Below are 14,790 nucleotides of genomic sequence, written 5' to 3'. Positions count from 1 at the left end.
ATAAGTAAAAATTTCTCCCGTATGACCAAGTTTTGCGAAACTCTATTATCTGGCGACCAAGGCGAGAGACTCTGTCCATTTGAGAAAGTTTTCCAACTGCCACATAGTGTATGAAATTTCTGCAATTATTGCACATTGCCTTACCCCACCACAGGGGCGTAGCCAGATCCAAATTTTAGGGGGGGTTTTTACTTTTGAAATTGTACGACGGAGGGGGGGGGGTAGAAATTTCTTCTACTTCATTTTTAATTGTACGGCTGTTGAACTCCTTCAAAATCCATAAAGCCAAAATGGTTACAAACCTTGTTTTTGATTTCACTTTTTATAAGAACAAAATGTTCTCACAGTACCAATCATTAGGTAAAATTCATTAGTCATACTGTCCTAAGATCTTTAAGAATGTTATAAATTTTCTTAAAAAACTTTTTTTTTAAGAATTACTCAAGGTTTCTTATGAAAAATTTTGATTTTTTTTAATGAAAATATAGAATTGTCTTAGTTTTTACAATCGAAACTTAGAATTTCTTTAATCAGGCTGATTCGGTTCAAATTCATATTTTACGAAGACTTTTCCGGATTGTTTTCAGGCATCTAAATTAGTAAAAATCATCGAAAAACAAGCATTTCGCTCGATTCAAATTGAATTAAAATATCTTAAGTTTCGCCTAAGAATATCTTTAAAAATCTCAAGTTTTTTTTTTTTTGAGAAAACTTGAAAAATCTTAAGAAATCTTAAGACTGACTTAGTAGAGAATTTTACTCATTGGGTGAAATTCACTAGTCAGACAGTAAATTGAGGAAAATGCATTTTGCTCGATTTACTTAAGAAATCTTAAGTTTCGTTTAAGAAAGCTTCAAAATCTTAAATTTTTCTTACGATCTTGTTTTTTCTTAAAGATTTGTAAGAAATCTTTTGAAAACTGAACAAAAAGTTCAGAAAACTGAACTTTTAAAAAAATCTTAAGAAAATCTAAGTATTTCTTAAGAAAACTTAAGTCTGTCTGACTAATGAATTTCATCCAATATCAAATGGATTTTGAGTGAATCTTAGCAAAAAATAAATAAATAAAATTTTCTAAAAATTTTCTAATTAGTAAATCAGAAAATGAAAATTTTTGTGGCTATTTGGTAGCTCTAAATTCTTGTTTTATTTTTCTTTTAGACATTTATTGATATTAAGATAAAAGAAAATGAGAAAAAACGATCCCAAAATCGAAAATTTTAGCGATTTTTCTGACACTTGATCAAACTGTTCTTGAGTTAATTTGACTCGAGGGGGGGGGTTATAACCCCCAAAACCCCCCCCTCGCTCCGCCCCTGCCCCACCACCCATAGCAAGAAATTATATCTGCCATGTTCGTGAAATTTTTCCAAGGATTTTCCTCCAATCTCAGCCAATTTGTTCTGTCTTTTTTTTTCTTGTTGGTTCTCTTCTCCTTCGTGAATTGATATAAAAATAAAATTCATCAACTTTTGCGCATCTCAATCGGAAAAATCGCAATTAGTGTCTCCACCAGGTCTTCCTTCACAGTTAGTGATTGTCTTCTTCGACATTTGTCAGAGAAATCATGCAATTATTTAACCATTTGCCTTAATGGGATCCACCCCCATTCAACCACTCTCTGCTGGTGATTGGGGATAGCCAAAAAGGTACGGGGAAAGGGGGGTGGAGCGGAGGGTGGGAGTAAAGTGGGTGAATTGATCTATTCTCTCGACCAACTACCAAAAAGTTGCCAGAAAACTTTTTTTATATAATAAAGTAAAATTTCCTATTGAATGCCTCTTAATTAAAGCGACATTATAGCGCAAAAGTTTGTATGCCAGAGACTTTTTGGTTTCACAAGGAGGGGCGGGGGGGGGGAAATGAACATTAAAGCTCTCTCTTACCCTGTGAATTTTCCATATATGTATTAAAGAGCAGTACTATTGAATTTAAAAATTTTTATAAAAGAAAACGTAATTTCGCATAGATTTACCAAAATGGCTAATAAAAAATTAACGGCTTGACCGATTTTCAAAAATTTACCAGTTTCAGAAAGGTGAGAAGTGTACCTATCCAAAACTGGTAGATTTTTTAAAATCGGGTAACCAGAGCCAGAGATATAGCCATTTGAAATTTACCTTAAAAAAGAAACTTTTTTTGCTAATCCAGAAACTTTTGGAGGGTAGTGTATATAATTTATTAGTCTCTTCTAATGTATTAAAATTTTCATCCCCGAGATATTAGTTAATTACGAGCTTAGACCTTAATCAAGACCTAAACTTTATGGCTTTTTAGTATCTTAGGCAAACCCCATTCGATTACGATTATTTTCTACATAGAGAACCTTCCAACACTCTCCTTTTAAATACCTAAACTACTTTATAGAGGAAAACTTCTTAAAGAGATCGAAGGGACTACCCGAAAGATGGTTCCTAAATCTTTACTTTTGCAACTCAATAAAAAAAATCAGCAAATAAACCTACAGGCATGGCAAATAAAACATATCAAAGTCGTAAGTTTTGAGGCAAAATCCCAGCCCGCATCGTTGCAAATGGGGATCAATTAGGGGTTAAACTCGGCGTACGAATGGAACATTATCTTTTGATTGTATTATTAATTGTCTTCCCCATTAGAAATCAATTACAGCAATGGCAAAAGATGAAGTGCTCTGGCATTCCTTTCACATTTGCTATCGAGTGGTTTGTTGATGATTCACTCGCTCCCAAAACATAAACGTCTAATTTATTGTGTCGGAGGGAAATTCCATACATATATGTATGGCATTGAGAAGTAACGAGATTCCCTCAATGGGGAGGATAGAGCAATGTGCCTTGGTGTTTAGCTTAATACTTTACATATTACACCCTGTCTCTGATTAATAAATGTTGTATGTATCGAAAGATATATCTTGTAGTTGAACTTGTTATCCGTCTTGGAAGCATCCCCATTGTAGCATTCTGTCAATTAAATCTTACATACATATGTGAAGGGGGTGTTTTCGATACACACGATTCCCATCGCACAGAGACAACCTATAACATAGCGATGGGTTGAATATTTCAATGCACAGAGGGTGGAGAGTTTGGGATCTATATACGAAATAGGAATGGGGGCTTCCTCTTGTGGGGCAAGGGTGGTGTATTGATGGGACGGGACGGGGGGTTGTAGCTCCCACACACCACCAAAACTCCATAGTATGTGGATGTGGGAAGTTTGTGAGGAAAATGCTTCACAGATGGGAATCACTTTGAAGAGTGTGTATATTGGAAGAGGAATTGTACATCTGCAAATTACGCTGTCAATTATGCAAGATGCCTGCCTCGCACAAAACCTCCCCCACACCATATTGGGGGTGCGTTCTACGAGGGAAGGGGGGGTATGGAAACGAAGCCAGATCAATCAGAGAAATTACTTACAGTCCCTTCACCCACCAACCAAGCTAAAATATTCCTGGGAAATCTACCATTTGCCATTCATCCCATTCACCCCTTATTTAATGACCCGAATATTGGTATTGCAATGCATTTTTTTGTGCATCCCCACAATATTTTTTTTGTGGGAAAAGCTGCTGATTTTTCCCCAGAAAAAAAACCAACCCACACATTCAATAGAATTTTATCACACAATTGAGAAGGCAATAATTGCAAAATATGAACACAAAATTGGTGAATAAATTGAATTTATTATTTATTGAATGTAATTTTTCATATGTGTGTACATACGAGGGGCAAACAGATGACATTCCATTTGAGCTTAAATAATATTTTTTTAATTGATGCACGTGTTGATGAATTCTTGTTTCAAAAATTTTCAAAAGAATAATTTTCTTTTATTTTGTTCATTAAAATTAAAATTTCTTTCACTCTGAATAATTTAGAAAATCTTTGAATTAATTTCTTTAAGAAACTTCTAAATAAGTGTGCAAATTTTTGATAAATATTCCCAAAAGGAGAGAACAATTTTGGATTTTTCTTCTCGACTTTTCTATATTACAAAAAATATATATAAAAATACGTGAATTTGAATTTAGAAAAAAATATTCTTTTAATTGCAATCTCAGGTCTTCTTCTAAAAAATCAATTTATAAGAAAATTTCATTTTTTTTCGTTTGACTCGCCAAAAAATAATCAAAATATTCTGTACATAAACATCCCTTAATTTTCTTTAGCTGTTTGCCCCTTGATTTATTTATATAGAATTTACGTTTTGTATATTTCTGGGGGGGTAATACAGAGGGTAGTGTGGAGCACTACCCCTTGGAGCAAAATGTCCAAAATTTCATTTCCATCACTCCTATTGACACGATTGTATATTCACATTGGCTCACAAGTGCGTTTGATGGAAATTACTTTACTGAAAACTGATTTAATGTCACGTCCGTGTAAACACATAATTTTCATTATTTATTTATTAACCCACCCTCGGCCCCCCTCAATACCATCCTCCCCGTCGATCCTACCACTCCGCACACTATTCATTGCAACAAGAATAACCTCCTGAATTAATTGAATTCACCATTCAATAAATAATTCATATAAAATTATATACAACACTTTTCATTAGCATACGCCCAAATTAAATATGCAAGTGAGATCCTTAAATTTGTCATGCAAATAGATGGTATGAATAATTATTTATATAATGTCACAGCACGTCTCTTACATTGATTTTATATTATTAATTTTTTTTCAACTCAATTAATTGCTTCAATCATGTGAGAGATGAAAATTTCCCCTTAAATAAAATAAAATTTTCCTTGATTTTGGAAAATAATTTTTTTGGTGCATTTTGAAATCAGGATAATACAAATTCATCCCTCGTAGTCTCACCCCAGCTTCAATTTCACGCAAATTTTTATATACACAGCGTATTATCCTAACTGCATCCGTGGCAAGGATTCACAAGGAGGAAAGGGGAGGTAAAGTCGGGTGCTATACGGAAAAGAATTCTCGCTATGGGTGATGTGAATTTATTACTGGCATTCTCTGCATCCGTGGAGAGTTTCAATGGCATAAAGAACTTGTCTAGCAATTCAAACAATCTCAGTGCCTCTCCGTGGTGATATAAAAAATTCACTTGAACCACTTCCAAGATTGTCAGATCACTTCCTTCCCCGCCCATTGTACATTGCAAAAAAAAACGAGGAAGACATTAACAGCGAATGGCATTGGAGGGATTTTGCGCCCTAAAATATCCGACAATGTGTCAATGCTATATACATACATATTTGGGGATCGTTTAGCCCCATCCCTTTGCTAAATTGTCAATGGGTACCTACTTTTTAATATTAAGAAATTCTGGGAAATATTCAAGGAGATACGTGACAATCATCTATATAACATTTTCTTCAACCCTCATCTAAATGACTCTAACCCATTTGAGTCAAGAGTCAAGTCTTATACTTCAGAACCTTCAAGGATTCAGAAGACAATTTATTATTTTTTTAAATAATTTTTGTATGTAGTCAATTCGACAAATTTTTTTTTATTATTTTGGAAAATTAAGATCATAAAGAATATTATTTATTTTTTCTTCAACTAAAATAATATTTTTCAAGAAAATGATAGTCAGAAAGACCAAAATTTTTTTCTCTAAAAATCTGCACTTTACCTATCCTCAATGTTTTTCCCCATCCGGTGCACCGTTTTCCCACAAATTGCTACATGTGGTGGCTTCACATATTCTCCCCAGCATGGACTGATAGGGGTTAATTTTCGTTAATTTGGAATCCTGAGAATTTTGCACAATCCACATCCACGCGATTTTCACATTCATCCGCGAAACGTATTCATGTAAAATGTAATGTGAATCATATGGAAAATTTCTAATTTGCCTCGACACCCAATTATACGCACCTCTTTATTATTTAAATATGACAATCACAAGTTGACGCCCGCACCATGCTTTTCCATTTCAGCGTGTTTTCATTGCAAACTGCGAAATATAAATGAGAGAACTACGTGGAAAAACCAAAAAAGGCAGCTAACTGCTGAACTTTTAAATTTAGAACTGTTCAAAATCGGTTCAAAACAATATGACCGGCCGGGATAGCTAATTTCTTACTCTTTTCAAATTTTATGAGAAAAATTGTCTAACTTTATTCTACATTGATTAAATGAAGGTTAAATTAGAATAAATCCAAGTGGATTAACTTGCTAATGCTTCAAATTGAGATTAGATCAGCAAGGCATTTGATTTTTTAATTTCCACAAGGGAATTAATTGGGCTCATTCAACAGGTGGCTCTTCTAACTAATCCGGTGTAGAGATGAAACCCAATTACGTTAAGAAACACATACCGTTAGGATTTGGCTAGTTCATCTTACAGGAACACCTATCCCTGAGATTATAATTCAAACGTAACTCCTACAGATGAGAGTGTATGACAAATCCGACAAATCACTAGCCAAATTCCCCGCAAATGGGATATAGGCTGGCAATTGGATGACGTGCAATATTGGTAGCTTAAATGGCGAAATATTTACCTCTTAGTGATGCTTCGCAATCCCAAGAATTTCATCTGCGTCCATAACTCACTCTGTTTGTGTGTGTGAGGAAAAGCCATAGATTATTCGCCCCTTGGGGGAGTAAATTCCGAGTCACTCAATCAAATACCATGAATCCTGCAACTTCCATCCTACCACTCATCCCCATGGAGCCCATGGAGCTACGCACACACACTTCCTAGGGGGTTGCTGGCAAACTATTTTCCGGCACCACACGGAGTCATTTAATTAATTGTGTCAATTATTAATTCCGTTTCATTCACAAATGATTAACCCGCCGATTTTCGGGGGGATTTCACAAAAGCCACCGCAGAATATCTCAATGTAAATAATAATGTGGACCCTTTTTGCCCCCTTTGCACGTCCTCCCTTCGCAGCCTCTCGGCGAATTTTCACTCAATTTACACTGATTGACCGTGAAATATTCATGAAGTCAAAAACCGCATGAATATCTCTTTTTGTTTACACTTAACTTTGACTTTATGTGCGCCTTTTTCGGGAAGTTAACAAGGCATCTTTTCTTGATCTTTCGATACTTTGATGTAGGCGTAGACATGGGGGATATTTGCACAATTCATAAATTAATAAATCAAGCTGGGAATTTCATTCATATCTCTATATTTACAAAAGTTAATAATTTTAGGAGATTAACATCCTTAACCTCACTTTCATTTACCAATTAATTATTTATTTTATTAAATTATAAATAATTACATATTGTGAGAATTTGTTAATTTTTTTTTATTCTATCTACCGGAAAGAAAAGTCTTAAAAAATATAATTCCAAGCCTTAAAATTGGTAAATAAATAAAAATAACGAATCTCTTACTTTTCTAATATTTTTCACCTTACGAAATACTAAATGAAATTGTAATGGCTTTCCAGCCGGGTATGATTTGTGTTGGCTCTCGCAGCAAAAGTTCTCCGGATAATTTTGACGTGGCTAGCAGAAATAATGGAAAGTTCAGCAGGGAAGAAAAGCAGTGAGGGGTTTGGCATGGACTGTCAAAGTGAAAGGAAGTGTAGTGAAAGAGCTCCATTCAAATATTCTAAATAAATCAAATAAAAACCCAAAAACAAAACGAACATTAAATAAATTATATCAAATAAGCAATAAACAATACACAAGTGGAAAAAAAAAATATAACGGAAGTAAAGGGTTCTATCCCCCAAATAAAGTGGCCCATAAGGGCACGAACAAAGTGAAACTAAACAATGAACTGATAACAATAGAAAAATACCGAGAAATAGAAATAAACAGTGAAACACTTAATATACTAAAAAAAAAAATTAAAAATAATACAAAAAGAGATGACAACCCACATAATAATCAAATACCCCTACACCCTATTCAAACAATAGAAACGATGAACAAAGGAAAGAAAAAAAACAAACCTGGAAAATCCCCACAGAAGAACAAAAAACAAAAAATGGAAGCCGCATCCTCCTCGTCAACACAAATAGACGAACCATGCACGAACATGGCCGTGGACGAAGATGAGGAAACAGAAATAAAAACATGGACAAAGGAACCCTTACCCCAAATCGAGGAACAAAGAAAACATATGTTCCAAAAGATGACCAATACCCAGAACGAGATCCCCGAAAAAAACAACAAACAAGAAACGGAAGAATTAATTAAGTACAACAGGCAGGACAAAGGTCCCTTCATATTAATGATGGAGAAGGACAACGCAAACACAGTTGAAACTGCCAGAGAAATCTGCAGAATAATTGGACGAAACAGGATTGTTGAGATAAAAAAACTCTCAGCAAGAAGAATAAAGGTAACTACTAACAGCTGGGATTCAGCTAACAAAATTCTGCAGGACATAAATATTACAAGAATCAAGCGCTACAGAGTATATGTGCCATCAGCGTACATACACTCCATCGGTGTCGTAGACGACATCCCAATTAATTTCGACACAAAAGAAATAATACAGGAGTCAGAATGCGAATCACCAATCATAAAAATTGAACGCATGATGAAATTAAACGCGACGGAAAACAAATTGGAGAAATCAAACAAGGTGAAGGTAACCTTCAGGGCCTTCCACCTCCCAACAACCATCAAAATTTACGGGGCGAGTTTCAGAGTGAGACTCTTTATACCCCCACCCACATACTGCAAAAAATGTCTGTGCTACGGACATTTTAAAAAAATCTGCAAAAACGAAGAAAGATGCCCCAATTGCACCAATTTGAACGTAAATGGACACGACTGCAATACTTATTGCAAGTATTGTAAGACCGGGGAACACCCAACAAATGATAAAGAATGCCCTGAAAGGAAAAGACAAACAAAAATAAAAACAAAAATGATTGCAAAGAAATGCAATTATAGAGAGGCAATAAAGATGATAGAAGAAAGCGAGAGAGACACACCACCAAACAAGACAGAAAACAGGAACGAGAAAACAATGGCTCAAATCATCAAAATCAACCAACTAAATGAAGACCTTAAGAACAAAAACAACAAGCTGATTGATATGGTGCAGATAATAAGCAAAATGGCACACGCAGACAAAACCCCGAACGAAGAAACCATTGACTACATTCGTGACGTGCTGGATGGAAATCAACCACTCTTCACGTACAAAGAATAAATCCAAACTAACAACTAATCAATGATAATCACACAAATTAACATAAGAAGTTTAAAATCAAATAAATCATTACTAGAACAGTACATAAACGAAAATAAAACTGAATGTGCCTTACTAAGTGAAATATGGACAAATAAAAAATCAAAAATTAATATCCCAGGATTCAGAAAACACCTACACAGCCGTGAGAACGGATACGGAGGTGTTGGTATACTAATAAATAATAAAATTATCAGCAAAAGTAAAGTGAGAAATGATCTAGAACCTCTAGAAGTTATAGAAGTGCAAATAAAAAAAGAAAACAAAGACTACACATTGATCTCAATATATATCCCACCCCAAATTAGAAATAGTGACATAAAAGACAAACTAGAAAAACTCTTAAATGAACTAGTGAACAAAAACAATGTGATTTTAGGTGGTGATTTCAATGCAAGACATGATATGTGGGAAAACAACTCAATAAACAATGGAAGAGGTGTACTAATAGCTGAACTAATCTCAGAATCAAACCTAATATGCATCAATGACGGCCAACACACCCACTACAGCAGTCACTTCAACACAACATCAGCAATAGACCTAACTCTAATATCCCCCAACCTTATAGATAAAGTACAATGGAATATAAATGAAACAGAGATAGGATCAGACCACTTCCCTATAGATATAAAAATTAGTGTAGGAAAACAGAACCAACAAAATAAACTTAAAACAAAACTAGATTTAAGCGAAATTAAAATACAACTAAAAAACAAGCTAAATCTTAATGAATGTACAACAGCAGAAGAAATTGAAGGAGAAATAAAGAAAATAATTCTCAATAATATAAAAACATTCAAAGACAATAATGACAAATATATACCAAAATATTGGTGGACTGAAGAAATAGGAAGACTGTGGAAAATAAAAAAAGAAAAATTTAAACTATATAAAAAACATAATACAGAATATACAGCTAAAGAACTTAGAAAAATAACAGCTAGACTTAAGCTAGAAATAAAGAAATCAAAAAAGAAAGCATGGATTACTTTTATAGAAAGTATAAACCCAGGGAGCAGCCCTTTAGAAATATGGGAGAAAGTAAATAGATTCAACAACAAAAAAATCAAAAGAAAAAATAACATAATAGAAACTAGGGAACAAGGAATAGACTTTATAGAATACAACTTCGTAGAAGAAGAATATAAAACTATAACAACACAATCTATAGATATAGACTATGATTTTTGCACATTCGAAGAAGTAAAAGAAATAATAAAATCAAACAAAAATACAACCCCAGGCATAAATGAAATATCACATGAAATGATGAAAAAACTAACAGACGAAAACATTAAAGCCATAACAAATATATATAACAAAACATGGAGAGAACAAAAAGTCCCTAACAGTTGGAAAAAATCAAAAATAATACCAATACTAAAACCTAATAAAGACGAAATGGACATTGCAAGCTATAGACCAATAGCACTCCTAAATGTAATAGCAAAAAATTTCCATAAAATACTAATAAATAAAATAAATAACATAGTATACAACAACAAAATACTTCCAAGTAATACATATGGATTCAGAAAAAACAGAAACACAACAGACTACCTACTAAATCTAACAAATACTATAAAAGAAAATAATAAAAAAGGCATGAGAAGCATAGCTATAATAACTGACATTAGTAAAGCATTCGATAACGTAAACATTGACATACTAATAAAAAAATTAAAAGAACTTAACTTTCCCACAGAAATAACTAACTGGCTCGAACACCTACTGAATAATAGAGAAATAATAATAGACGAAGAAAGCTATACAGAAACTATATTAACAAGCACAGGACTACCGCAAGGTAGTATACTCAGCCCAACACTATTTAACTTATATACCATAAACCTACACAAAATTAACTCAAGAGACTGCAAAATATTACAATTTGCAGATGACATAACACTAATAGTCTCAGGAAAAAATAACACCCAATTATACCAAAATGCAAACAAATTATGCGAAACACTCAAGAAAGAACTAAAAAAACTAGATTTAGAACTAAACCCAAATAAATGTAAATATATACAATTCGATAAAACAAGTAAAGATAAAGGAGAAATAAAAATTAACAATATAAAAATAAAAGAAGAAAGATACCACAAAATACTAGGCGTATATATAGACAAACAGCTTAATTTCAAAATCCACAAAAAAGAAATAAAAGCACAATGTGAGAAATACATAAATCTCCTTAAAATATTTAGCAGAAGCAGGGGAGGAGCCCATCCAAAATCATTAACTATGATATATAAATCTCTAATCAACTCCAGAATCAACTATGCTGCACCAGTAGTATGGGATCACAAGGAAAATCTATTAGAAAAAAATATTTTACAAATAGTTAAAAATAAAGCCCTCAGAATCGTAATGGGATATACAAAATCCACACCAATAACATCTATGTTAGCAGACGTAGGAGAAATGCCAACTAGATTAGAACATGAAAAAAACACAATAAAACATCTTATTAGAAGAATACAAGGGCCAGACAGCTGTCCCAACATTATAAACCAATATAGAGAACTAGAAAACATAAACTACATCAAAAGCAATTACGAAGAATTTGAAGAAACTGGAACAAATACAGAAGAATTAGATAAAGAAAAAATACTAGAAAATCTTAAAGTTAAATGGAAATCAGACTATCAAAACATAACAGAAAATGTAGGTAAATACAACAAACAGATAAGAAATAACAAATTAGAAGATAAACCCTGGTTCAAAAATAAAAAACTAAACGCTAGAGCAACTAAACTAATAAATAGACTTAGAAGCGGACACTCTTATGATAAGAAATTCCTTAAAATAATAAAAATAAGCGAAAACGATCAATGCGATCTTTGCAATACAGAAGAAAACGCGAATCACATCATAATAAACTGTAAAAAGTATGATATCTCAAGAAGGAAATACAAATCCATCACCAACGCCCCAGACCTCCAGAGCATACTCAAAGAGAACAAGACAAACAAATTGATAGAAATCTACGAGTTCACCAAGGAAAACAACATAGACATTTAAACACAAACAAACACTCATATATTATAAGTAACAATAAGAATGTACAACTTTACCATATACTATTATGGTATGATACATCCTTATAGAACAGGATAATACTCTATCCTAAATAAGAGTAAACAAAACCAGAACAAATTAAACCAACGACAAAAATTCAAATTCAAACAAACTAGTAATATAAGAGTATATGTATATTGTGTGTAGACGTCAAATGACGTTTGGCCTTGTGGCTTGAAAAGGCTGGGGCCGTAAAGCTTTAAAATAAAAAAAAAAAAAAAAAAAAAAAAAAAAAAAAAAAAAAAAAAAAAAAAAAAAAGAAAAGCAGTGAGAATGCAAGTAGTCAGGAAGTATCTGCTCCTGAAGGTGCCAAAACTTTTACACTTGAAGGTAAATATTGAAATTCGTATAAGAAATTCCAAGAACACAGTTGAAATTCTTGAGACATTTTTCTAACCTCAATTTGGGAAATTTTTATAATTTTCAGTTCTCCGGATAATTAAGGATGCTCAGCAGCAGCATGGGCTTCGTCATGGTGACTACCAGCGCTACCGTGGCTACTGTTCACGCAGGATTGGGAGATTGAGGAAGGTTTTGAAGTTGCCGCAGTGCGATAAGCGACACTACAAGAAGAAGGATGTTGTGTTGGCACATCTGCAGGGAGTGCGCTCTGATGTGCGATTCCTGCACATTCCCCTGATGCTGGCTGAACGTGCCTGGGCATATGCGATGCAGCTGCGTCAGGAGGCAAACACTGAGCCACGAAAGAAGTTTCATCTAATTGGGAAACTCCGGAAGGCATGTGTGTATGCTCTGCAGCTGCAGGAATTGGCTAATGCTGAAGCATGCGATGCACGGACACGGTGGGAAATTGAGGCATACAATGCCTGGCTCCATGGAACACTGCATTTTGAGCTGTCACTGTGGAAGAGTGCTGTGGAGAATCTAAAGAGAGCCCAATTGGTGTATCAGAACTTAGGAGAGGCGCTTCCGGAAGAGGAGCAATCGCTCTACCGGACGAAAGTGGATGAGCTAACGCCAAGTATTCGCTACTGTGCCTACAACATTGGCGAAGGGGCCTCAATGGATGATTTACTGGAACTCCGTGCCCAGGGATTACTGGAGAATCTCGAATCTCTGGCATCACAGGTGAAGAGTCAGAGTAGTGAGGCACTTCAGACAACCGAATGGCGTGGCCGGAAGATTCTCGTGCGCCCGGAGAAGGTGCGATTGTTCTTGCTGAGTATTCAGGATCTCGATAAGAGCATCGAGAAGGCTAAAACTTTCCAGGCAAAGATTGAGATTCTCGAGACAATCATTATGGACTGCAAAGACGCCATAACTGCCATTAGGGATGAGATAAAGCAAGACCCGAAGTTGCGAGCTAGTGCAGCTGGTGGTCAGGTGGTTGGTATTCATTTCTTGCTGTCGTACTTGACGTATATTCGCCTCATGCGGACACTGGAGCGGAATATGTTGCTCGTGAAGCAGGCAAAGGCTAATTTGGAGGATTCTTCCGCAAATGAGGGTGGTGGGAAGAAGGTTCGCCCGCAGGATATGACGAGACTCTATGAGATTATCCTGCAGAATGTCACGGAATTGCAGCAATTGACTGGGATGGAGGAGGATAAGGAATATCAGAATGAGATTGGTGCATTGAATACAACTTTCCGGGCTTTCCGTTGCTACTACATTGCCCAGACTCTTGTGGCGCTCAAACGATGGAGAGAAGCTGTGGCACTGTATGAACGATCCACCAAGTATGCCAGTGAGGCACTCACCAGTGCTCCGGAAGCATACACCGAAGAACTTCGTCAGCTCATCAATACCATTGAGGGGTGCAAGTATTCCGCTCATGCCTATAGCGTCCTCGAAGATGACCCGGCGGATGAGGCTGGTGCCCTTCCGGAACGTGCTCAAAAATCCTCCAAACCCCTCTATGAGCGTCTCTCGGAGTACAAGGAGGATGCATCGCTGCACACCAAGAACCCCAATGTGTTCCGTCTTACACCGGAAATGCAGCCAATCCCGTGCAAGCCACTCTTCTTCGATTTAGCCCTGAACTTCGTGCAGTTCCCATCGCTGGAGGATAAAATTGATTCACCCGGAAAGAAGCAGCCAGCTGGTATTTCTGGCTTCGTCAAGGGCTTCCTCGGATGGGGTGGTACCAGTAAGTGAGCTTTCTCTTTCAACATTCTCTTTACGTAAATATTTTTCTTTATGTTTTTGTTGCTCTGGAATGGATTTCATTAAAATGCTGAGAAAAAGAAATGCAAAAATGAAGTTTATTTAATTTTTTTTTTAACCACTTAGAGGCCAAGTGGGGTCGTTGAACGACCCCAGCCCTATATTTCGTGCTATAACTCAATAAATATAAGAGATAGCGGGCGAAATTCACTAGTAAGTCGAGCTTAAAATTTTAAGCAAGGTTTTAAGCCTGTCTTAAAAATTTAAGCCGATTTTTAAGTCCGTCTTAAAAACTTTAAATTTTTAATCAGTTCTTAAAATTTAAGCTGATTTTTAAGTCAGTCTTAAAAGTTTAGTCGATTTTTAAGACAATCTTAAATATTTAAGTCGATTTTAATCAATCCTTAAAATTAAGGCCAATTTTTAAGTCCGTTTTAAGA

At 35.1% G+C, this 14,790-nt stretch overlaps 1 protein-coding gene across 1 annotated transcript; it reads left to right on the top strand.

The window, feature by feature from the left end:
• Window positions 1–7,400: 7,400 nt before the first annotated feature.
• LOC129788397 (signal recognition particle subunit SRP68) lies at window positions 7,401–14,451 on the top strand. Its single transcript, XM_055824428.1, has 3 exons — window positions 7,401–7,476; window positions 12,496–12,553; window positions 12,651–14,451. The coding sequence occupies exons 1-3, from the start codon at window positions 7,444–7,446 to the stop codon at window positions 14,339–14,341; spliced, it is 1,782 nt and encodes a 593-aa protein (XP_055680403.1). The 5' UTR covers window positions 7,401–7,443; the 3' UTR covers window positions 14,342–14,451.
• The last annotated feature ends 339 nt before the right edge of the window (window positions 14,452–14,790 follow it).

The sequence above is a fragment of the Lutzomyia longipalpis genome, chromosome 2, assembly GCF_024334085.1.
Source record: "Lutzomyia longipalpis isolate SR_M1_2022 chromosome 2, ASM2433408v1".
Lineage (NCBI taxonomy): Eukaryota > Metazoa > Arthropoda > Insecta > Diptera > Psychodidae > Lutzomyia > Lutzomyia longipalpis.
Note: the sequence above shows the minus strand (reverse complement) of the source record. Positions and strands in the feature narration are given on the sequence as shown.

Excerpts from the sequence above, each read along its gene's own strand:
- LOC129788397 (XM_055824428.1), top strand. The coding sequence starts at position 7,444 with ATGGAAAGTTCAGCAGGGAAGAAAAGCAGTGAG. Across the intron at positions 7,477-12,495 it reads CAGGGAAGAAAAGCAGTGAG|AATGCAAGTAGTCAGGAAGT; the intron begins GGGTTTGGCATG and ends AAAAGCAGTGAG. Across the intron at positions 12,554-12,650 it reads CAAAACTTTTACACTTGAAG|TTCTCCGGATAATTAAGGAT; the intron begins GTAAATATTGAA and ends TATAATTTTCAG.